Source organism: Callospermophilus lateralis, unplaced genomic scaffold (genome assembly GCF_048772815.1).
Source record: "Callospermophilus lateralis isolate mCalLat2 unplaced genomic scaffold, mCalLat2.hap1 Scaffold_52, whole genome shotgun sequence".
In the NCBI taxonomy this organism is placed as follows: domain Eukaryota; kingdom Metazoa; phylum Chordata; class Mammalia; order Rodentia; family Sciuridae; genus Callospermophilus; species Callospermophilus lateralis.
The window spans coordinates 4166423-4192073 of NW_027514454.1; the positions used below are offsets into that span (position 1 = coordinate 4166423).

The 25651-nt window shown below is 35.9% G+C and overlaps 1 protein-coding gene across 1 annotated transcript in view; it reads right to left on the reverse strand.

Moving 5' to 3' along the window:
• The window catches only part of LOC143390236 (aspartate--tRNA ligase, cytoplasmic-like), a 65037-nt gene extending 39728 nt beyond the window's left edge, over positions 1-25309 (reverse strand). Inside the window, 4 exon segments of the mRNA XM_076842741.1 lie at positions 6440-6542; positions 20718-20810; positions 23292-23349; positions 25244-25309. Coding sequence (XP_076698856.1) covers positions 6440-6542; positions 20718-20810; positions 23292-23349; positions 25244-25309 — 320 coding nt within the window.
• Between the last annotated feature and the right edge of the window lie 342 nt (positions 25310-25651).

Below are 25651 nucleotides of genomic sequence, written 5' to 3' on the forward strand. Positions count from 1 at the left end.
GAAAATACAGACACAACATATCGGAATCTATGGGACACAATGAAAGCAGTTTCAAGAGGGAAATTCATCGCCTGGAGGTCATTCCTCAAAAAAAAAAAAAAAAAAGAAAAGAAAAAACCAACAAATAAATGAGCTCACACTTCATCTCAAAGCCCTAGAAAAGGAAGAGCAAAACAACAGCAAATGTAGCAGAAGGCAAGAAATAATTAAAATCAGAGCGGAAATCAACGAAATTGAAACCAAAGAAACTTGAAAAAATTAACAAAACTAAAAGTTGGTTCTTCGAAAAAATAAATAAGATCGACAGACCCTTAGCCATGCTAACGAAGAGAAGAGAGAGAACTCAAATTACTAACATACGGGATGAAAAAGGCAATATCACAACAGATGCTACAGAAATACAGAAGAGAATTAGAAATTATTTTGAAAACCTATATTCCAATAAAATAGAAGATAGTGAAGACATCAAAAAATTTCTTAAGTCATATGATTTGCCCAGACTGAGTCAGGAGGATACACACAATTTGAACAGACCAATATCAATGGATGAAATAGAAGAAGCAATCAAAAGACTACCAACCAAGAAAAGCCCAGGACCGGCTGGGTATACAGCGGAGTTTTACAAAACCTTTAAAGAAGAATTAATACCAATACTTTTCAAGTTATTTCAGGAAATAGAAAAAGAGGGAGCTCTTCCAAATTCATTCTATGAGGCCAACATCACCCTGATTCCGAAACCAGACAAAGACACCTCAAAGAAAGAAAACTACAGACCAATATCTCTAATGAACCTAGATGCAAAAATCCTCAATAAAATTCTGGCGAATCGAATACAAAAACACATCAAAAAAATTGTGCACCATGATCAAGTAGGATTCATCCCTGGGATGCAAGGATGGTTCAATATACAGAAATCAATAAATGTTATTCACCACATCAATAGACTTAAAGATAAGAACCATATGATCATCTCGATAGATGCAGAAAAAGCATTCGACAAAGTACAGCACCCCTTTATGTTCAAAACATTAGAAAAACTAGGGATAACAGGAACTTACCTCAACACTGTAAAAGCTATCTATGCTAAGCCTCAGGCTAGCATCATTCTGAGTGGAGAAAAATTGAAGGCATTCCCTCTAAAATCTGGAACAAGACAGGGATGCCCTCTATCACCACTTCTATTCAATATGGTTCTCGAAACACTGGCCAGAGCAATTAAACAGACGAAAGAAATTAAAGGCATAAAAATAGGAAAAGAAGAACTTAAATTATCACTATTTGTGGACAACATGATTCTATACCTAGAAGACCCAAAAGGGTCTACAAAAAAACTACTAGAACTAATAAATGAATTCAGCAAAGTGGCAGCATATAAAATCAACACGCATAAATCAAAGGCATTTCTGCATATCAGCGACAAAACTGAAAAACACTCCATTCACAATATCCTCAAAAAAAATAAAATACTTGGGAATCAACCTAACAAAAGAGGTGAAAGAGTTATACAATGAAAACTACAGAACCCTAAAGAGAGAAATAGAAGAAGATCTTAGAAGATGGAAAAATATACCCTGTTCATGGACAGGCAGAACTAACATCATCAAAATGGCGATATTACCAAAAGTTCTCTATAAGTTTAATGCAATGCCAATCAAAATCCCAACGGCAATTCTTGTAGAAATAGATAAAGCAATCATGAAATTCATATGGAAAAATAAAAGACCCAGAATAGCAAAAGCAACTCTAAGCAGGAAGTGTGAATCAGGTGGTATAGCGATACCAGATTTCAAACTATATTACAGAGCAATAGTAACAAAAACAGCATGGCACTGGTACCAAAGCAGGCGGGTGGACCCATGGTACAGAACAGAGGACACAGAGACTAATCCACAAAGTTACAACTATCTTATATTTGATAAAGGGGCTAAAAGCATGCAATGGAGGAAGGATAGCATCTTCAACAAATGGTGCTGGGAAAACTGGAAATCCATAAGCAACAAAATGAAACTGAATCCCCTCCTCTCGCCATGCACAAAAGTTAACTCAAAATGGTTCAAGGAGCTTGATATCAAATCGGAGACTCTGTGTCTGATGGAAGAAAAAGTTGGCTCTGATCATCTACATATTGTGGGGTAGGGCTCCAAATTCCTTAATAGGACACCCATAGCACAAGAGTTAATAACAAGAATCAACAAATGGGACTCACTTAAACTTAAAAGTTTTTTCTCAGAAAGAGAAACAATAAGAGAGGTAAATAGGGAGCCTACATCATGGGAACAAATTTTTACTCCTCACACTTCAGATAGAGCCCTAATATCCAGAGTATACAAAGAACTCAAAAAATTAGACAATAAGATAACAAATAACCCAATCAACAAATGGGCCAAGGACCTGAACAGACACTTCTCAGAGGAGGACATACAAACAATCAACAAGTACATGAAAAAATTCTCACCATCTCTAGCAGTCAGAGAAATGCAAATCAAAACCACCCTAAGATACCATCTCACTCCAGTAAGATTGGCAGCCATTCTGAAGTCAAACAACAACAAGTGTTGGTGAGGATGTGGGGAAAAGGGTACACTTGTTCATTGCTGATGGGACTGTAAATTGGTTCGGCCAATTTGGAAAGCAGTATGGAGATTCCTGGGAAAGCTGGGAATGGAACCACCTTTTGACCCAGCTATTGCCCTTCTCAGACTATTCCCTGAAGACCTTAAAAGAGTGTACTACAGGGATACTGCCACATCGATGTTCATAGCAGCACAATTCACAATAGCTAGACTGTGGAACCAACCCCGATGTCCCTCAATAGATGAATGGATAAAAAAAAAATGTGGCATTTATACACAATGGAGTTCTACGCAGCACTAAGAAATGACAAAATCATGGAATTTGCAGGGAAATGGATGGTATTAGAGCAGATTATGCTAAGTGAAGCTGGCCAATCCCTAAAAAACAAATGCCAAATGTCTTCTTTGATATAATGAGAGCAACCAAGAACAGAGCAGGGAGGAAGAGCAGGAGGAAAAGATTAACATTAAGCAGAGTCATGAAGTTGGAGGGAAAGGGAGAGAAAAGGGAAATTGCATGGAAATGGAAGGAGACCCTCATTGTTATACCAAATTACATATAAGAGGTTGTGAGGGGAATGGGAAAAAAACAAGGAGAGAAATGAATTACAGTAGATGGGGTAGAGAGAGAAGATGGGAGGGGAGGGGAGGGGGGATAGTAGAGGATAGGAAAGGTAGCAGAATACAACAGTTACTATTATGGTATTACGTAAAAATGTGGATGTGTAACCGATGTGATTCGGCAATCTGTATTTGGGGTAAAAATGGGAGTTCATAACCCACTTGAATCTAATGTATGAAATATGATACGTCAAGAGCTTTGTAATGTTTTGAACAACCAATAAAAAAATTTAAAAAAAAAGAATTTACAGCGTCACTTGATTTATTATTATATATGAACAGAGGAGGTAACAGTTTTCAAAGTACAAACTTTTTCTTTGAAAATTAGTACTTTGAATACAAAGATCAGATTACTAGCTTTCTGTAAGAAAAGATGTTTTCTACCACCAAGGATAAGGATTTCTGAGCTACCTTAGTAGTCCAAATATAAAAAAGACAAGGTGAGTGATGCATCTGGAGCTGGAAAATTATCTTACCAATAAACCAACCCCAAAAACTAAAAACTCATCATTTATCACAGTTTTAGTTATGAGACTTTTCCCTTTTCCCAAGTTATTAAAAGCCATTAACAGGACTATTCTTAATTACTCTAGTTTAATATCTTAGCATATTACTGCTAAAGTTACATACAACTGTATAAGGTACAATTTTTAGGGGACTAAAAATAGCTTTTTGTTTAAAAAACAAACCCAAGTTACAACTTAACTGTTAAGCCTAAGTTACAACTAGATTTTGATTTTCACTTTAGAAATTATCTAAATTCTTCCTTTGTTTAAAAGTAAGATCATTCTAATACCATCACATATCGATGAAAGCCTGTCTTTCTTTTAACTTACATGTGAAAACATCAGTTAACTAGATTCTGTTTGGGAGACCATCTACAACTAGTTCTTCAGCTAGTAAGTTGTAGTTGATGTTTGATATGAACAACTGTTGTTACTAATTAGAATAACTTTTCTGTGGACTACTTTAATGTATCTACTTTTTTAAAAAATATATATATTTTCAGTTGCAGATGGACACAATGCCTTTATTTTATTTATTTATTTTTATGTGGTGCTGAGGATCAAACCAAGTGCCATGCAAGTGCCCTACCAATGTGCTATAACCCCAGCTCTTAATGTGTCTACTTCTAAAGATATCATATAGACTCACCACTTGTTGGTAGAATGTCTCTTAGTGAACATTAATGATAAATGAGGCAAGACTTTTAATTAGAATGCTATGAATGTAACATTGAGGTTATAATTCAATTCAATTAAAAAAATACCTTCTATGTAAAATGCCAGTTTCACATATTTCAAAACTTGTGTGTATATATATATATATATATATATATATATATATATATATATATATATTAAAAACACAAAAACCAAAATTTATTTGCTTGGCTGGGACTGGTAGCACATTCCTGTAATCCTTGCTACTTGGGAAGCTGAGCAGGAGAATCACAAATTTGAAGCCAGCCTGTGCAAATTAGTAAGACTCTGTCTCAAAACTAAAAAGAACAACTAGGGATATAGCTCAGTGATCCAGTACTTGTCTAGCAGGCATGGGCCCTGGGTTCAATCTGTAGTACCTATCATGCATACACACCCCAACATACACTATTTGTTTGAAGTTAATAAATTATATGTTCCAAGTTAACTTTTCCCTAAAAATTTCTAGTATATTAAATATAATTTGGCATATATGTCTGTGAATTCCATGACCATCTTTTTTTTTCTTTTTATAGATAAAAGTTTATTTCTAGTGACCAAACTCATTTATGTCCTATTTCATAGGAAATACACTGATCTTAAGTCAGAATGACAAATGATTTCACAAGCACACTTACTATCTAAGAAATGAAAATAATGGGATGGGGTTATGGCTCAGTGGTAGAGCACTTGCCTAGCACTTGTGAGGCTCTGGGTTCAATCCCCAGCACCACATAAAAAATAAATAAATAAAATAAAGGGACACACACAAAGAAATCAAAACAAGCCAGCCTAACCACAAGAAAATACAGGCAGAAGACCAGAAGACATGAAGAGGCAGTCTCTGGGCAGCAGGTCTAGGAAAGGGACAGGTAGAGCTGCCATACTAGTAACACTAAAACTACTAAATTCATCAGTGAGTTGATGTAATTCATGGCACTGAAATTTTAAAACCCGAGTGCAACTATTACTATGAAACAATAAAACTGAATCTGATAAATAAATCTTTAAACCACAACCAGTTGTTCACATCCACTATGTGTAAAACACTATGGTAGGGAATCAGGGAAGGCTCAAACAAAAATTAGAATACTAAGTTAAATCATTTTTAAATTTCTTTCTAATTCTAGAATTTGTAATTCATCTATATTATTAACCCACCTTTGAAAGTATCCATCTAAAGAACATCCATCTTAAAAAAAAATCAATAGGAAAAATATAGCATTTATTCTAAACCTAATTTCTTTCTTTAAAAAAACATTTTTACACCTATTAAGTACTCTATTTAAAAGTAACAACCATCAATTTTCCTCTGTCATCTTTGATCATTATCATGGGAATAAAATTCCAATGAAATTGAGAAAAACATGCAAACAAAACTAACCATGTCACCAATAACAAATAAAACTACTCTCATTACCTCAGAGCCACAGCATGCACAACCACCATTCTTTTCTCTTTCTATATCCTGTCTCTTGCACAAAAACAATGTGCTTCTGCAGGAACTCTGAGCAAGAAGGCAAGACCTGTAGACCATTTTTTGCCCTAAATCCTTTGAGTATCAAAGTTAAAAGCTGTAACACATTATGACATTAGCTTACTTCCTTCAGGAGGGAATCATTTGCAAACAACATTCTTTTATTTTATATACTTTTATTATTCAGTTAGGAAACTTGTTGCTCAGTAGGCACATCTCAAACTGAGGGAGGGAGGGAGGAGGAAAGGAAGCTCAACAAACACAACAAAATAAAGTTGCTCTGCTATGTTGAGGCTGCCAGGCTTTTTGTTACTCTACTTGAAAGTAAATGTGACTTGTCTGTAAAGAGTGCTGCTTCAGCAGTTTCAAATGAATTTCAAGCCTGTGCTCCATATTTTCTCTTTTGTAAGTTTAATGTATTCAGCAACACTGAACTGACAATTTAAATAACTACATTTTTAAACAAACGAAGCATTGATGTTAATGTATGAAAATGGTCCAAACCCTTGGGACTCTTGGTTCCCACCATTGTTTATTCTGACAACAGGATATAATTGCTTACTTACTTGGCAGCAAATTTAACCATCTGCTTGCTTGCATGGTCTCCCACAGCCACAAGAGCCTGGACATTAAACTGCTGCTGACGTAGAACTAAGAAGCATTGCTTCCCTGTATAAAACAGAAAAAAACACAAGTGCATTAAGGACATACTACTTCAGGTTTTACAAAGAAGGAAAATGCTTCTCTACTTTAAAATTGGGCCAAAATTTACTACACTCATCAGGCATGTACACACATAAGTATCCACCCTGTTTTCCAGTCACAGTCAAAATAATCAATGAGCTTTAGAGAAACCAAAGTTCTCACCAATGAGTAACAAAAAATGATTTTAACATGTTTTCTATAAGAACATAGGCAAATCACTAATTAAAAAAATAAACAAATCTCCAAGATTATTTTGTTATATTACACAAATTTCAAGTAACTTCAGATCACTTTCAACATTCATTCAATAGCTAATATATTCTATAAGCAAAGGCACTGCACAAACTACCATGGAAGCTTCAGTGACACAACCACCAAAATGCTAATAAAGTGTGTAATAACAAGAATACAAACATTCCACGAGGATGGTCTGTCTAAAACAGTTCTTCCAATCAATCTGCATTTTAAAGAACATTTAGATTGATAGGTTAATTTTTCATATTCTGATTTCCTTTATTATCTTTCCATTATTTTTTTTTTGAGACAGGGTCTTGCTAGGTTGCCCAGGCTGGCCTCAAACTTGTGATTCTCCTGCCTCAGTCTCCTGAGTAGCTGAGATGAGACATGCACTATCATGCCCAGCTCTATAACCAGTTTTATTTATTTTTTTATCCTGTAACTCTTGATTTTCCCTCCTTTCATAAAGAGCTGTCATTCCTTATCTTGAACCTAAAAAAATATTATTCACAATAGGTTTCAGTCATTATGTATCCTTGTGACATCCTTCTTAAGTCTCTGATCAAATACTAGAAAACTCCTTTTTTATAAAAATGAGTTAAATCTCTTCAAAACCACTTTTCTCATTAGACTGTCTTGCAAAACATCAAAAGATTTTGATTTTTAAGTTTAGAATTATCTTTCACATTAAGAATTATCCTTGCAAAAAGAAAAAGCAAAAATGCAAGCAGACTTACAGTTATTATTTTCACTGCACAGTATTTTGAAATGCAAATCAGATAGCAATCATGAATAAAAATGACAAGTTGCAAACAAAGTGCTGACATGGATACAATCTACTGACTCTGGAGTCATATATGACTGACAGGTTTTTATCTCTAAAAAGACATTATTTTTCCCTTTTCCTCTGGAGTATGATCCAGTCACAAAGTAAGATCTTCACACCACCCCCTCGCCCACTCTTGCACTACTGGGGATTGAATTTATGATCCTCCTGCCTTAGCCTCCTGGGCAACTAAAATTAACAAAGCAAAATCTTGAAGAAAGTTGTTTAAATAAATTCAAAGGAATTTTAAGATACTATACAGTAAAAACTATCACAGGGACTCTTATGGGTGGGTTAGAGTGACACTTACTAAAAACCAATAGAATAGAATCCAAAGTCAGATACTATTCCACTTAGCATAGAATGTTAGTGAAAATGGAAGGTAACGGGTAATACAACATTATTAAGCAAAGCCAGAATTTAATCAGAATATTTTAGCTGCTCTACAGGTTCAGACTGAACCACCACAGGCCTAGCCGCACTACAAAGCCATACAGTGAGAAACTCTAATGCTGCACAAAAGACCTCCTTTTGGAGAATGGAGGGGAAAGCTCTATAGGACTTACAAGGCATAAGCACAGTAAAATGTCTCTGGGTTAGCACAAGGGGGTAACAATTAGTTTAATGGTCTGGTAGAGAATAAAGTTTTTGAAATCAAAAGGCTTGGGATATCCTATCACATCCTATGAAGGGCCTGTGGGAAAAATTGAGTCACTTGGGCCTGGGGATATAGCTCAGTTGGTATGGTGCTTGCCTCGCATGCATAAGGCCCTGGGTTCAATCCCCAGAACCACAATAAATAAATAAACAAACAAACAAAAACAAACCATTTAATGTCCTCATTTCCAAAATGGAGAAAATAATAGTCTACTGCTCACAGGGTCTCTTTTTACATTTGGAGGATTATATAGTATGTTTAAAGCTGAGACACAGCCCTATTAATGTTAACAATTAATTCTTGTTATATTATTAATAGCATCACTACTACTGGTTAGTTATTTAAGGATTGAGTATCACTATTTTGTAGTTGGATAATGCACAAATATGCTGGATGCTGAGAACACAAAAGTAAATAAATATCTGGTAAAATAAATATCTGGCTACCATATGAAAAGTGATAAAAACCATACGTAGGGCGCAGGGGTGCACACCTATAATCCCAGTGGCTTAGGAGGCGGGGGAAGGAGGATCGTGAGTTCAAAGCCAGCCTTAGCAATTTAGCGAGGCACTAAGTAACTTAGTGAGACCCTGTCTAATACAAAATAGGGCTAGGGGTGTGGCTCAGCGGTCAAATACCCGAACAAACAACAGCAACAGCAAAACCATATGTAGAGTATAATTCCAATTTTGTCTGTGTAGAAAATACATTGAGATTGAATATTTAGGGGAAAAAACACCAAAATGGATCTACTTAATGGTGAAGTTATAGGAACTTATTTTGTGTGTGTGTATGTGTGTGTCTTTTTCTGTATTTTGAGGCCTTTCCACAATAAACATAAAGTTTCCTAATCAGAAAACAAAAATTCTATTTTTTTTTTGGTAGCTTATTCGATCAGAGAAGTAGGTATAGAAGAAAAGTAAGGGTTGACAAGAAATCTTGGCCACATTCAGGATTCAACACAAGTAGAACCTGGGAAGTCCTAGGAAGCTTAATGCAGAAACAAATGAATGTCCCCAAATTCAGCATGCCTGCTAGGGAAAAGAAATAATAAAATCAATGATTATGAATGAAGTGCAGCCTGATCACTGTTCCCTTTAAATGTTTATGTGTCTATTACATGTAATTCTAAAAATTAACTTTGAAAAAGGTAATGTATTGGAGAGAAAGGGAGTGAAGTAGCTGAGATCAGTCCCATGAGCCTATGATAGTGAAGCCAGATTTAAAATTAGGTAGTTAGTGTAGTTAAGTAAATCGGGTCTAATATCATATTGAGTGAAATCTAAAATGGAGGCCATGCTGATAATGATTCTGGGAAATGCAGGACAACTCATGGAATGTTAATGAAGTCCCTAGGCCAAAGTCCACCCCAAAGAAATGTTAATGGAACCCAGGAAACAGCCCCCAACAGATTTGGAGATAGCCCATCCCAAGAAGTGATAATGAAGTCCTTCCTGCCCAGATTACTTGTTTGGCCCACCTGTGTCCCACCCCTCGGGCCTTCCAACCTACATTCCATCACCAAAACTATAAAAAGGGGAGACAACCGCACTTCCAAGGATTCCACCTCTTGGGTCCCCTTCTTCCTCTGGGAGAAGTCTTTTCTGCTGTCCTTTAATAAACTTCTAATTTCTACTCTGACCTTGCCTCAGCGTGTTTCTTTGGTGTTATTCTTCAACATTGGGGAAGCAAGGACTCGTCACCGGTCAACAGCGGTAACAATAGTAAAAGCCTATGTAGTATGTAGAAATGTACAAACACAAAAAATAGCCAGGTCAATGCAGTATAAGAAAGAGCAGAGAATAGTTTCTATTAGATATAAGAGGCCCTGGGCTCAATCTCCAGGCCCCAGCCAGAAAACAGTTAAAAGAAAAATAACACTTGGAAAACACATTTGATAAATGACATATAAGCTACATAAGAAGATCTTAAAGATGACAAAAGAACATTAAGATCCCAATAAATAAACGGGCAATAGTTCAGAATCGGCAATATGATGGAAAAAGACGAAAACCATAGCAAGTAAATGTGTAAAGGAACAAAATGTTACTGGTGATAAAAGTAATGTAAATTGAAGCAAACATTTATTTTGTATTAATTACCTTTTAAATGAGCAAAGATTCTTTAAAAATATAATATTAAATACTTGGTAGAATTAAGTAAAAACATTCTATCATAACTTGCTGATTGCAAGGTAAACTTGAAAAACACTTCTAGAGAACAATTGAGCAATGAGCATAAAAGACTTAAAAATGGGGCTGGGTCTGTAGCTTAGTGTCAAAGCGCTTGCCTGGCATGCGTGAGGCACTGGGTTTGATCCTCACCACTGGATTCAATCCTTACCACACAAACATTGACCAATAAAATAAAGGCATCTACAACTATAAATAAATAAATAAAAACAAAAAGCCTTAAAAACGCTCTCTTGACTCAATATAACAAATTTATAAATATATGTTAAGGTGAAAGAATTCCCCACACAAAGACACTTTGCCGGGAGAATTCCAATTTTATTGCAAAAAGCTGTGTGCTTATATAGAACTAAGGGGGAGATAATAGGGCTAAGATAAGTGCCAGACAACCCGTTTAATGGCAAGTTCTTCCAGATATCAGCTTTGAAGCTCAGGAATTAGTTCTCATTGGAGCTAAGGTTCCCTGCCAGTGAGGTTTGAAATTGGCGCCGGCGGGAGAGTTCACATGGGTGGGAACTTTTGGCGCCACTACAGAGAAGAAGAAGGTAGGAAGAAGAGGTCCTTAGGCGCCATGTTGGGGTTTGTTTTTCTCTGGGGTATGGCTGCCGTTTATACTTTTCCCAACAAAGGTAACTGAACATGGAAAGTCTTACTATTTAGTTAGCATTTTTTGTTGTGACCAACATCCTTGACAAGAATCTAAAGAAGGAAAAGTTTATTTGGGGCTCAGGGTTTAAGTCCATAGGTGCCAAGTCCATTCTCTGGGCCCAAGATGAGGCAGGAAATCAAAATAGAAGGGCCAGGTCGAAGAGCAGTGCTCCACTCAGGGCAGCTAGGAAGCAGAGAGAAAAGGGCAGGGAGTATGGGGTCTTAGAGAAGATACACCTACCTATCCAGGGCACACCCTCAATCTACCACCCAATTCTTCTGGGAGACAGCTCAGATCCAAGTTGGAATAGTAACACATTTTGTAACATTTTTATTAATATACTAGAATGGAAATTCTGTTATTACTTCATATATTTGTAGTCTTCATTACTGAAACATTTACATGTGATTCAAGTGGTAGGGTCATCAAGCTTTTTATGTTAAAGCACTTGCAAATACTAGAGCTTTAGTGTTTAATGGTCCATTTAAAAGGATTTTTAACCACACCAATTAGGCAATGTAAGAAACAAAAGGCATATAAATAGGAAAGGAAGAAGTCAAATTACCCCTTAATTCTATACAAAGAAAAACCTAAAGACTTCACCAAAAGACTAGTGGAACTGAAAAACAAATTCAGTAAACTATCAGGATATAAAATCTACATACAAAAATCATGAAAGCACAGCTACAAAAAAAAAAAAAAACACCAAACTCCACCCACCAACCAAATAAAACCCTGGAAATACACTAAGCAAGTGAAAGATCTTTTCAATGAAAATTACAAAATAGGGAAGAAACTGAAAAACACTAAAAGGAGAAAAGACCTTCCATATTCATGGCCTGGAAGAATATCGTTAAAATACTCCCAAAAGTGATCTACAGTGCAATCTCTTAACAAAATACCAATGAACTCTTCACACAATTAGGGGGGAAAAAAAATCAAGCATATGTATATCCTTTAACCTTGAAATTTCACTTTTCGATAACTTTCTTGGAGAAATGCTAACCATGGAGATCTACAACTAGAACCATGGAAGGATTTCCTTTTTTTTTTTTTTCCTGGTACTGGGGATTAAACCCAGGGTGCTTAACTCCTTAGCCATATTCTCAGCCTTTTTTATTTTTTATTTCGAGACAGGGTCTCACCAAGTTGCTTAGGACCTTGCTAATTTGCTGAGGCTGGTCTTTAACTTTGAATCCTACTGCCTCAGCCTCCCAAATTCCTGGGATTATAGGCATCTGTCACCATGTCTGGCTCATGGAAGGACTTCCAAGCAGTATTGTTGGTTCACTAACATTTAACTCAGGGCCAAGAACACTTTAACTCGTGGCTGAAGAAAGTTTTCTAACAGGTATTTTCTTTGGAAGGTATAGCATAGCCTTCTTGTGCTCAAAGACACACACACACACACACAAAATACTTCAGCAGTATAATTGGGGACCATTATAAAAAGAAAAATCTTCACAATTACAGAAAAGTATTAAAAAACATAAAAATAATTCTGTATTTTTCTATTCAGTGTTAGTTATCTCTTAATCCATGGTATGTATATACCACAAAATTGTGTTATTCATACGATATACAATTTTCAATTCTTTTAATTATGCACAGGTTCTTAATATTTTTGAAAAATTTTATTTTACCTAACGAACCTGCAAACAACTATATGGAGACATCAATATTCATTTAATTTTTTATATTTCTGGGTTATTAGTGTTTCTAAATTTTTGCCATTAAAGCCATCATAAATATATAGATTATACACATCCACACCCCAAAACCACCAACTTTTAAAAAGCACAAGAACATGAAAAATGTGGCATTAATCTATTTAAATAGATTTTGAAAAGGACACTTTATAGTATAAGAGTTGAAACAAAAAGACAGAATAACCTTGTGGAAATTTCAAACACAAAAACTGAGTGAGTAGTAAAACATCCCTCTACATAGTCATTCTTCCCTATCTGTGAAAGATTGGTTTCAGGACCCTTGTGAAAGTGAGTATCTACAGAGGCATAAGTCCCTTACATAAAATGGCATATACAGTATTTGCATATAACCTTTTGTACATCCTCCCATATACTTTAAATCATCTCTAGAATATAACACCTAATACAATGTACATGCCATACAGTTATTAAATCTGTATTGTTTAGGGAATGATGACAAGAAAAAAATGTACATGTTCAATACAGATGCAATTTTTGTTTTTTTTTCTGAGTAGTTTTGATCTATGGTTGAATCTACAGATGCAGAACTCACAGACATGGAAGGTTGAGTGTATATATATACATCAGTCAACACATATTTTGAAAAAAAAAATTCTGGACAAAGGTCTGACAGATAAAGTAAACATCTGCTCCCAATAAATAGAAAATTTAGAAGTATTTTAAATTTGACATTGTTTTCTAATGACATTTTCTTCTCTTTATTTGCCACATGGGGGATTGAACCCAGGCTTAAAGCATGCTAGGCAAGTAAGCACCTTACCACTGAGCTACATCTCCAGCAATTTTTACTGGGTCTCCTTCAATTGCTCAGGCTGGCCTTGAAATTTGCAGTTCTCCTGCCTTAGCCTCTTTAGTAGCTGGAATTACAGGCATGTGCTACCATATTTAGCTCTAACAACTTTCTATGTAGAATTCCTAAAGTCTTGAAATCCCCAGGATGTTAAATTTGAAACTATTTGAAAAAAGTTTCACTATGTAAATCCCTGCAGTACTAAAGAATCTATTGATTACTACAAAAGGAAACAAGAAATGAGATATAAACATTTGAAAGAAAAGGACAAAATAATCAATATTTGTAAATGATACCACTCTCTACCTAAATCCCATGTTCTTCACTAATTATCACCCTATGGCCATTCTTGTTTCAACTTTATTCCAACCCACTCATCTTTCAATTCCTATACTATTCCGAAAGAGTCTAAGTTATATTGTTCCATCTGTACATATTTTAGTATTCATCTCTAAAAGATCAGATCATTTTTCCAAAACATTCATTTTTTGTAGTTGTAGTTAGACATAACAACTTTATTTTATGTATTTATTTATTTTTATGTGGTGCTCAGGATCGAACCCAGGGCCTTGCACATGCGAGGCGAGCACTCTACTGCTGAGCCATATCCCCAGCCCCAAAGATAAGATCTTTAGGGGAAAAAATGATACCACAGTATTATCTCAAATAAAAAATTAGTTCTTGCTGGGCGAGGTGGCACACGCCAGTAATCCCAGGGACTCGAGTTCAAAGCCAGCCTCAGCAAAAGCTAGGTGCTAAGCAACTCAGTGAGATCCTGTGTCTAAATAAAATACAAAATAGGGCTGGGGATGTGACTCAGTGGCGGAGTACCCTCTGAGTGTCATGGGCCAGCCATGGGCTGTGTGTGTGAACCATGAGCATTTGTGCATATGGGAGGACTGGCCTGATGTTGAGTGCTCTTTGGGCCATGCAATACACCTGTGTACTTTCCTCTTGCTCTGCCTGTATTCCCACACAGCATCTGAGATGGGTGTGACTTGCCAAGATGTAAATCAATCTACTGACCACAAGACATCAAGAAGCTAGACTCAACCCCCTGAAACTGACTCTTTGCCTTATTTGGAACATTCCACCTCGCATGTCACAGCACTCGAGTCCAATCCTCGGTATCCGCCCTCCAAAAAAAGTTCCTTAACATCGAATATTCAATGTTCAAATTTCCAATAGTGTCTTTCCCTATTTTGTTTATTACTGTACTACTTAAAGCAAGATCTAAATGAATAATTGGCTCAGATGTGTTTTAATCCATAGGTTCTCCCTTTCAATTTATTGAATAATTCAGGTTGGTTTTGCCCAGTTGGTTCCGGTAAGTCTGAGTTTCACTGATTTTATCTCACTGTCATTTAACATATATATATTTTTTCTCTATGTTTTTCGTGTAAGTTGGTAACTAGACTTAAAGGCTTAATGAGATTTGGGCATATTTTTAGGGAGCACGATTATTTACTTGGTGGTATATTCTTCCATGAATAGACATGAAATATGCCTGATTGTATTCTTTTGTGATGTTAGCAATCATTAATGACCCAATGCTTAGATCATAGGGTCAAATGATGATGTTTTAACACTCCTTTTTTTTATTAATCAGCTGGAGTATTTCTCTGAGCAGATACTTCCTTAACTTCCTTAATTCTACTATCTGGTTAGTTAATTTTGAAAACAATGAACTTGTTCCATTGGTGCCAAACTTTTTTGTGTGCCTTAATATGTAAGGGTAAAATTTCTAAGCTGTTTCTGAGCCACAAAGCCTGAGTTAAAGTGTAAAAGACCGGGCATTGTAAAGCTACAAGGCTTGGGTTAAAGAGTAAAAGACCAAGTATTATTAAGTTCCCCTGCTACCCCCCAAAACTGTAATCCCTGTAGTTGTTAAGACAATACCCGAATTGCCCAGTAAATATTTCCACTGACTCCCGGGTTGCCTAATAACTTGGGACTCTGTGTAGTATGTCACGTAGGCATTTAGGCCCTAAAACCAATCAGTTTGAATGTGTACCCGGCTTAGAAGTGACCAATCACCCATGCCCAATCTGTTCCCGCCAATGAATGTACTAATCAGGTCTCAGAGTTGTTGTTCAATTTTCCCGTGCCTCATAATGATTTGTTCTGATGTATGCAAAGCCCCCACCCTCCCCAAAAAGTGTACTTAAGCACTGCCTGACCTCTGCTCTGGGCTCTGGGCTGCTCTCCCTTTTTGAGCGAGCCTGCCTGGAGCCTCAGCGCGCTGAAATCGGATCCTCAATAAACTCCCTCTTGCTTATTGCATAGTCAGTCTCTTGGTGGTCTCTTCCTCCAACGCTTCGCCTGACCCTTACAAATATTATTATAAACTTATGGATTTAATATCTAACATGTATCAATTCCAAATTAGCCTTATTGATACTCAAATTATACTAGTTTTAGCACATGGTAGCCTCTTAAAGTTGGTCTCCACTCCTTTTCACATAACCTAAATCACCTTTTCTAGTTTCTGTGCTACCTATTATGACAAATATTCCAGGCCTACCTTGTACAATTCCTGCCTCAAACCTAAAATCTGCTATTTCTCCAAGTAGTTTGAGTTTCCTTTAGGGGAAGATGGCATTTCAAAATCACAATATGATGCAACTGCTTTCAAAAAGTGACACCTTTTTAAACAGTTAAACAAATATCTATCCATCCTATGAGTACAATTCCACCCTACAGAAATCGAAGTATATATGTAGATAAATATTAAAAAAAATTTTTTTTTGTAGTTGTAGATGGACAGAATGTTTATTTGTTTATTTTCTATGTGGTGCTAAGGATTGAATCCAGTGCCTCACTTATGCTAGGCAAGTGCTCTGCCACTGAGCTACAGTTCCAGCCCAATGATTATTTTACATAACAGTAACTTTACTCAAAACAGCCCAAACTTGGAGATGTTTAACTAGAATGTCCATTAATACATGTTTGGATAAATAAAGTATAGTATAGGCATATGATGGATATCACTCTATAATTAAAGTGCGCATCATGCCGGGCATGGTGGTGCGTACCTACAATCCCAGTAGCTTGGGAGGCTGAGGCAGGAGAATCCCAGTTCAAAGCTAGCCTCAGCAACTTAGTGAGATCTTAAGCAATTTGGCCAGACCCTATCTCAAATTAAAATATGAGGGATGGGGATGCAGCTCAGTGTTTAAGTGCCCCTGGGTTCAATCCCTGGTACTGGGCAAAAAAGAAAGAATAATCTACCAATACATATAATTTGTACCAAAGAGTGAATAATAAATGATTCATTTATATAAAATTCTAAAGTAGGCATTATCAGGGCTTTTCTCACCTAAAATAAAAAACAAAAACCAAATCAGACTTACAGAAAAATATTTGTTCTTATATAATAAAAATACAAACAAGGCAAGAACAAATAACAAACAAAAGAAAATTAAAACACCTAACATCAAGAAAAGAAATCTAATTTAACCAGGAAGTGAAATACAAATTAGAACAACAATGAGTAAAACTAAACCTTACACAAATGGGATAATAAATAAATAAACACAATCTGTGAAACCACTTTTTTACTGGTTTAGTTTATGCACATATAATACAGTGTTGTCTTCTAGGTTTTATACTTACTGTCTAATAATTTACTTTAATTGAAAAGATTGTGGTAGTGGTAGCGCTACCACAAAGAAAAACACAGAGAAAAACCATATACACACAGACATGGAAAGATGTCCAAGATAAAATGAAAAACAAAGTGCAGGTTATAAAACTGAATATTATAAAACTCTTGGCTCAAACACATATACACACCACCTCATGAAAACAAATCTGAGGGCTGGGGATGTGGCTCAAGTGGTAGCGCGCTCGCCTGGCATGTATGCGGCCCGGGTTCGATCCTCAGCACCACATACAAAGATGTTGTGTCTGCCAAAAAACTAAAAAAATAAATATTAAAAAAATTCTCTCTCAAAAAAAAAAATTTTTTTTGAAAGGTTTACAATGATTTTCTACTATAGTCCTGATTTAATTCCATATAGTTGGAGTATTTCATAACAATTACTACTTTTTGACCCAAAATAACAAGTATTTTTATTTTATGAATTAAAATTAATATGAATGATATAGAACTACATGAAAACTGATATAGAGTATAAATCCATTTTTGTAAAAGAAACAAACATGTCAGGTTTACTTTAAAAAGATTTCTAAATATCATTTTGAACTTTATAGTGTCTTTATTCTCTTTAGAGTAATAAGAATTACACCTTGTTTTACTCTTGAGCTTCTAAAGTTTCAATTTTAAAATACAGTGGTTTTCGATTAAAAGGAGAATTCCCACTACCCATGATTTATTTACTGATATATATTATAATATAGATAGACAATACACAAATAAAAACTGCACAAGTAATTCCTACAAGAAAATTCTTTTTCAAGGGAGTTTTAAATCCTTTGGTCTGTTCCTACACTGAAATTCACAGGCAAGACTACATTCCCTGTATTATCTTACAGCGCAACTACAAAGTTCTTGCAATTTGTTTTAGATTTTAGGCAGAGACTATCAATTAGGAAACCAAAATAGTTTGTTACAAATGGAAAAAAAATTAGCTGATGATCTATTTTTTCACTTATGTGATGCTTTGTAATTGTCTTTTAGTTTCTTAAAATACATGCTTGATCTTTTCTTCTTTTTTTTTAATATTTTTTTAGTTGTAGATGGACATAATACCCCTATTTATTTATTTTTATGTGGTGCTGAGGATGGAATCCAGTGCCTCACACACACCAGACGAATGCGCTACCACTGCCACTACCATGATCTTTTCAACTAGAGTAAATTACTAGACAGTAAGCAAAAGACCTAGAAGACAACACTGTATTATGTGTGCATAGGACACCTAGCTTAGAACTTATTTATTCAATTATTATTTACTACTGTTTTTTAATACCTTTATTTTTTGTTTTATATATTTTATTTTTTTTATGTGGTGCTGAGGATTGAACTCAGTGCCTCACACGTGCAAGGCAAGCGCTCTACCACTGATCTACAACCCCAGCCCAATTTACTACTGTTTTATTAGGTGTTGTGCACCAAAGAAATAAAATAAGCAATAGTAACTTCCAGCAGTTTACAAGAGGAAATAAGACACCTAAAAACTTACAATGAAAGACAAATAAGTAACTATCATACTCATTGTCCTCACAAATTATTGTAAGGCTATATATATATAGAGAGAGAGATAGAGAGAGAGAGAATTTTAATATTTATTTTTTAGTTATCGGCAGACACAACATCTTTTGTTTGTATGTGGTGCTGAGGTTCGAACCCGGCATGCATGCCAGGCGAGCACACTACCGCTTGAGCCACATCCCCAGCCCCTGTAAGGCTATTCTTAATGCAAAAGATTTACAAAAATTGTTGTATAATATCTATAAGCTAGGTGTTATTACATTCAGATGTTTTAAAAACATTTATTTTTTTAGATGTAGATGAACACAACACAATACCTTTATTTGTATGTGGTGCACACAACACAATACCTTTATTTGTATGTGGTGCTGAGGATTGAACCCGAGTCCCGCCTGTGCTAGGCGAGCGCTCTACCGATGGGCCACAATCCCAGCCCCATTATATATTGATTTTAAGAGAAGACATTGAAGAAGAATTAGGCAATTGCTTAGGGTAACAGATTATAAGTACCAATCCAGGATTCAATCACAGATCTGTCTTATTCAAAAATCCCTGTTATAATCTCTGGAAAATATAACTCGTGGAGAAGAGAAATATTACAGATATTGGTAAGAAAGAAAGTATTCATGATTTAGGCTTATTATGTGTCCTGTATTCTTTTCAACTGCTAAATAACTATGTTTAGGAAACAGAGTGTCCAATATGGACAGGAAAAAGGATCTCAATCTAATGGGATAAAGACATGTAAATGAAAAATTACAGTGTGATTATCTGCTTATAGAATAAGTGGCCCAAACTTTCAGAAAAGCAAATCAACGTTATTAAAAAAACTTAAAATTCTCCTAGTACCTATTTAAAATTCACAAGTATTCATATGTTTTGGAGCCATACAGTGAAAGAATAAACAATACAGTAGTGATCCTAGAGAGTGAGATATATGTATAAAAGGTTAGAATTCACCAGGCATGGTGGTATATGCTGTAATCCCTATGAATCAGGAAGCAGAGGCAGGAGGATTGCAAGTTCAAAACCAGCCTCAGCAATTCAGTAAGACCTTGTCTCAAAATAAAAAGAGGGCTAGGGTTGTGGCTCAGCAGTAGAGCACTTACCTAGCACGTGCAAGGCCCTGGGTTTGATCCTCAGCACCACATTAAAAAATAAACAAACAAAATAAAGGTATTGTGTACAACTAAAAGAGCTGGGAATGTGGCTCAATGGTTAAGTACCTTGGGGTTCAATCCCTGGTACCAAAAAAAAGAAAAAGAAAAAATAAAGTTGCAATTTTAACCTCAGTAACTTGGTGAGGCTCTAAGCAACTTTAGACCCTGTCTCTAAATTTAAAAAAATATATAAAAAGGGCCGGGGATATGACTCAGTGGTTAAACAACCCTGGGTTTAATCTCTGGCACCAAAATAAATAAATTTTTTAAAATGATAAAAATACTCTATTTGTGCTTTCTGTCCAAAAGGGAATATAACTTAAAAAACACAGCTAGTGTGACTAAGCTACTGAATTTAAATTTGAACATTTACATGTGGCCAGTGGCTGCTATATAGGACAGCTGTCTTAGCCTTGTCTCTCTTCTACTTCTTTCCTCATCAAAATAATTACAAATATAAGGGTACTAACAAATGAGAAGCTTCTCAAATACACTTTTCACTTAAATTATTAAACTTCTGAAAGATGCTAGAGAAGAAACTTAAAGTCCTAAGATTTCATTGAAGTCTTCAGGGTCAAATTAATTTTAAGGATGGCTCACAGGAACTTAAAACTGATTAATTATGTTGTTTTGTTCAGTTTTATTTTGATAAATTCATTTTGGTCTGTGAGGAATTTGAAAGACAAAAAGTTCAATGTCCTTTTCATTATATCAATCTTACCTTTAGCTCTACTTGTATGAACTCTTGCACGTACCCAAACAACTTCATCAGCTCTTTGTACTGTCAAGTCTCTAACCAAAACCAAAATTCAATCTGCAAAAATTGGTAAAGCAATTTTTAAATTCAGAATTTAGAGATCTTAATTATTTGTATGGCAGGTAATCTAAAAATTTTGTATCATATTAAACAATTCTCAATCTTTGGTAACAATTCCTTTTTTATCACCTTCAATATGAAATTTGCTTCAAGTTTTGTGATTGTATTTTCTAAATAATCTCCAAAATCCATCCAATTTTCTACCATCATTACTGCCACCATCCTAAATCAAGTTATTATTTCTTGCTTAAACTATAGTAGCAGCCTCTATACTGGTCCTCTTCTAATTCATTCTACATTGCAGTCAAAGAGATAATTTCAAAATGCAAATCTGCTGAATACTTTATGACTTCAAAGGTCAAATACAGCCTGTCCTCATCTGCCTATGCCTAAGTGAATATGGCAGTTTGCCTGCCCACCATACACAGTACGTTAGTCAGCTAGCCATCAGGGAGGATTCTCTACCTGGCCTACAACAATGACTGATACAGGGAAGGATATGTCATTCAAACTAATCATAGTATTTCTCTGGAACTTAAATACACATGCTGGGAATAAAGCTCTTATAACCCTCTTCTCTAAGCTGAGATGGTGTAGGCCCAAGGCTGTCATCAGTAGCTTTCTCACTAGCATGAGTTTGCAGGAGGAGAGAATGAAGCTAATATTTTACAAAAAGGAGAGCCAAGAGATGGAGAGAGAAGATCCTTGAACCCCGAAATACAATCATGCTTGATGGTCATTTCACACTGTTTCCTACAGTTATGTGAACCTCTTGGCTACTATTATGCCCAACTATTATGCCTCCCTGATATTAAACAAAAAACTACAGTCATCTAGAGTTCCCCTAATAGAAAAATGGTGACAAAATAACTATTACATAAAGGTAGCAATATAAACCAACATTCAGAAATCGTTCTAAATATATAATCAATTGATTAGGGGAAAAACCTGAGATATTAAGTAAGAACACAGTAATAGATGACACTACAATAGCAAAGATAATACCTTATAGGACATTATAATAAAATCCAATCACAAATGTATTTTACTTATGTTTTATCTAAATATAATTTGTCTCTTAAAGCAAAGATGCAGCTGTAAATATAACATGATTTACATTGTTCTCATGACTAAAAGGAAAGAGAATGGAAGAGGAATTTCAAAGCCATTGGGTATCATAAGAGGATTTCTGCAAAACACTGTCTTTATGAATATGCCAACTTCCAAGTCTGCTGTGTAAACTCAGACCAAAAAAACATGTAAAAGAAAATCAAGAGACAAAGCAGCATAAGATTTGAAAAGGCAGATGTGAAAATGCCAAGACTGAAAAAGCACATGACTAATTAGCCAACAAAACTCAAAACTAAACAAAACAGAAAGCATACATTTTAAAAAGTGAACTTATACATGAATGTGATAATTAGGATAATTTTAATAGTATTTTGGAAAAGAAAAAAGGGTAATAGCCCTATGTCCTATGGCATCCCATTAATTAGCGTGAGGGTTTTCAACTTTTAATATACTGCAACATACTTGAGACACAAGTTATACTCCACCAGTAAAACTGGCTAACTGTGGAAGTGATCCACAGTATTAGGGTTTCAGTTCAAAAATTACCATCTATTCTATATGGTTTAACAGACACTGGCAGTAGAGAAGAAGTTTGGAGAAACTGAAGCAGATGGGAAATTATTTTGAGCTAAGTATTAGGATTTTTATACAAGTGTTAAAGCTCAAACTGCAACACTGTCAAGGGATCTAGGTATGGAAAGAATCATGAGCTCTAGGGTCAGATGGTCTCAGTTTTAATCTCAGGTCTGGTAGATAATGGCTGCATGAGATAAGTTCCTTATCTTTCAACTTCAGTTCCTTAGAGTCTTTAAGGATTAAGAAAATAAATTCTTGGAAAGAATCAAGCAGAATAGGAATTTAATAAATAGTAGACAAAAACAGAGAAGTTAGGAAGAAAGTAATAGAGGTAGCTTCATGAAAACATACAAAAACTCCAGGTGATAAAAGCAGTTATTAACCACTCTTCTCCTATCCCCTAGTCCAGAGTTAAATCTTATTGGATTACTGAGGAATTTGATAAAATCAAATAAAATCATTTAAAATACACCATTCAGGGCTGGGTTGTGGCTCAAGAGGTAGCGTGCTTGCTTGCACCTGAGGCACTGGGTTTGATCCTCAGCACCTCATAAAAATAAAAGATATTGTATCCACCTAAAACTAAAAAATAAATATTTAAAAAAATAAAATACACCATTCACAATTTCTAGAAATCCAACATGTTGGATAAAAGCTAATTATAATACTCATTGGACATATTTTCTTTCTTATCTAGATTTGAAACACTAAACTAACAATGTTTACATACAGTCATGACATCTATTTGGTTTATGAATGCCATTAAAGTTTTTCAAAATTATTTCTTCAGTGTTATGCTGACCCTACTTAAAACTTCACATAGCTACTAACCTGGTTTTTCCTGTGATTGTATCATTGAAGATATTCCATATCTTTCTTTAGCATAATCCTACAAAAAAAGTTTTGCATCATGACTTTTCATTTAAACACATAAACACAAAAAAACAGATTAAAAAATGAACTTGTCTTAACTTTCATAATCATTTCATTAACTCAGGTACAGCAGTTTTTAGATATAGAAATCTGTTATTTATTTATATATGTATCTACAGAAGAAAAAAAAAGCATCTAGCTTCTGGTTAGTTTATTTCAGAGACCACCAATCCTGGATGGAAATAACATATATAATAGTCTTCAGATAAAATTTACACACATGTACAACACATCTTAACTACCTTCTTCAAAAAGATCAAACTACTTCAAAGTAGAATATAAACTTCCTCTGTGAAGGGAATAAGATGAAGTACCAGTTTTATTAACTTCCTATTACAGGAAGAGATGTTCAAAGACAACCAATGCTTTGGTAAGCTTTCCAAGTAACAGATGTCTTCAGTTTTCAGAAATCTGAGATGTAAGACATAAGCTAACTACAACTTTCCTTTTAATGAAATATCATTAAAAAATTCACCAGCTTCCTGGTTTCAGCTTCAGGACAACAGGTTACAAGGTTAGACAGTGACAATTTATCAAATTTCTTGTAGATGTAGAGTTAGGAACAGAAAATAGCAGACCAAGGGTCCAGGTGATTAACAAACTAAACATTAAATAGATAAGTGTCCTCTTAATCTTACTTTACCTCTAAAATGATCTCAAAGATCCTTCTAGCTGTAACTCTTCCAAAATATTTACCTTACATCTAGATCCATGCTATTTGCAATGGGGCACTACTAGTTTATATAATAAATCAGATCAAGAATACAAAAATAATTTTCTTAGATTTTTGCAAGGTAACTTAAGATCTGTAAGAAACAATTCGTTTTTGTAACTCAACAGCTATTTGTTGGAATCCTCTTAGATTTGGAGAATCCTGAATTCTCTGTCTATACCAAAACAGATATGTTAAGGTATTGAACAACTGCTTTTTTTTAATATTAAAAAATACACATCAAGGACAAATATCACTAGGACCACAGTGGAAGGATGCTGTCACACAATGAAGCCTAAAGGCAGCATAAAATACATGAGAGTGAAGATAAAGGTGTCACCCCTTCTAATTAGTTCTATTCATATTTCAACAACCGTTCTTCAATTTATTATTCTGATATGTCTTATTATGTTCCTTACCAAAACCTCAAAATTCCTCAACAGAGAAACTAAGAGACAGGCATTGATTAAAGCTCATTATTACTAGAGCACACATAACTGGATATTTGGGATGGTTTAAAACTTTGATACTGAAAAACCTGAATGACTGCCTAGTGTTTATCTCAAATGCATCTTCCACAAACTTCATTACCTACCTCATTGGGTCACTGACAGAAAGTAAATTAAAATAACGTGTGTTCTTTAATGCTGTCACATGGAAAAATGGTCATTTAACATAATAGCAAATGGTTTTACTTAGTACTGTTATTATTTGGCAAAACATTAGGAATACGAGAGCTGAGAACGTATCGATTACTAGAGGTCATCAAATATTCCCGAGGCGGGGGTGGAGTGAGGCGTGCATGACGTGTAGGACGTGCCTAACCCAGACACTAGCTCAATGTGACACCGCCGCTCCTCCTTCCATGGCAGTGGGTGCTTCACGTCCACCCTACCCCAGGAGCGCCCTCCTTGTAGGCCAGGGCTCCCAGGCGATCCTGTGAGAAATGCGGTCTGGCCACGATGCTCAGGCCCTGGCGGCCCCATGGAGGTTCCAGAGGCCTGGACGCTAGGCCCTCAGCATCCAGACAAAGTGCTCAAGTAAGGAGCCGGACAGCAGGGCCCCGCTTACCCTATTCCCTCCCTCAGCACGTTCCGGCCCAGATTCTGCCCTCCCAAACCCAGAGAAGGAAACCCACTTCCGCCGCGTCCATGATCTCCCACGGCTTCTCCTGAGTCTTGCGACTGGCGCTGGCGCTGGGCATCGAGACACTGAATCGGGGAGTGGACACCACTCTTCCTCTCAGGCGTCTGTAAGGGCAAGCCAAGGGGCTTCTCCCTCCCGCACAGTCCCCGCCCTCCCGGCCCTCCTGCCTTGGTACACGCGCTGGGACTCCGCGAGGAAGTTCGGCTTCGGAAAGATCGAGAGACTTCCAGCTCTCTGGAGATTCCGAAGCGCCGAAAGGCCAGCAGCAGAGCGCCGTCGTGTACTCTTCCCCCCTCGCTCTGCCTCTACGGGGTTGTCCCGGGGTTGGAAGGAATCCCCGGGAATTTGGTACAGTCTCGCGGGATTGGCTCTGAGGGGCGGGGTCCTAGGGTACTTGCTG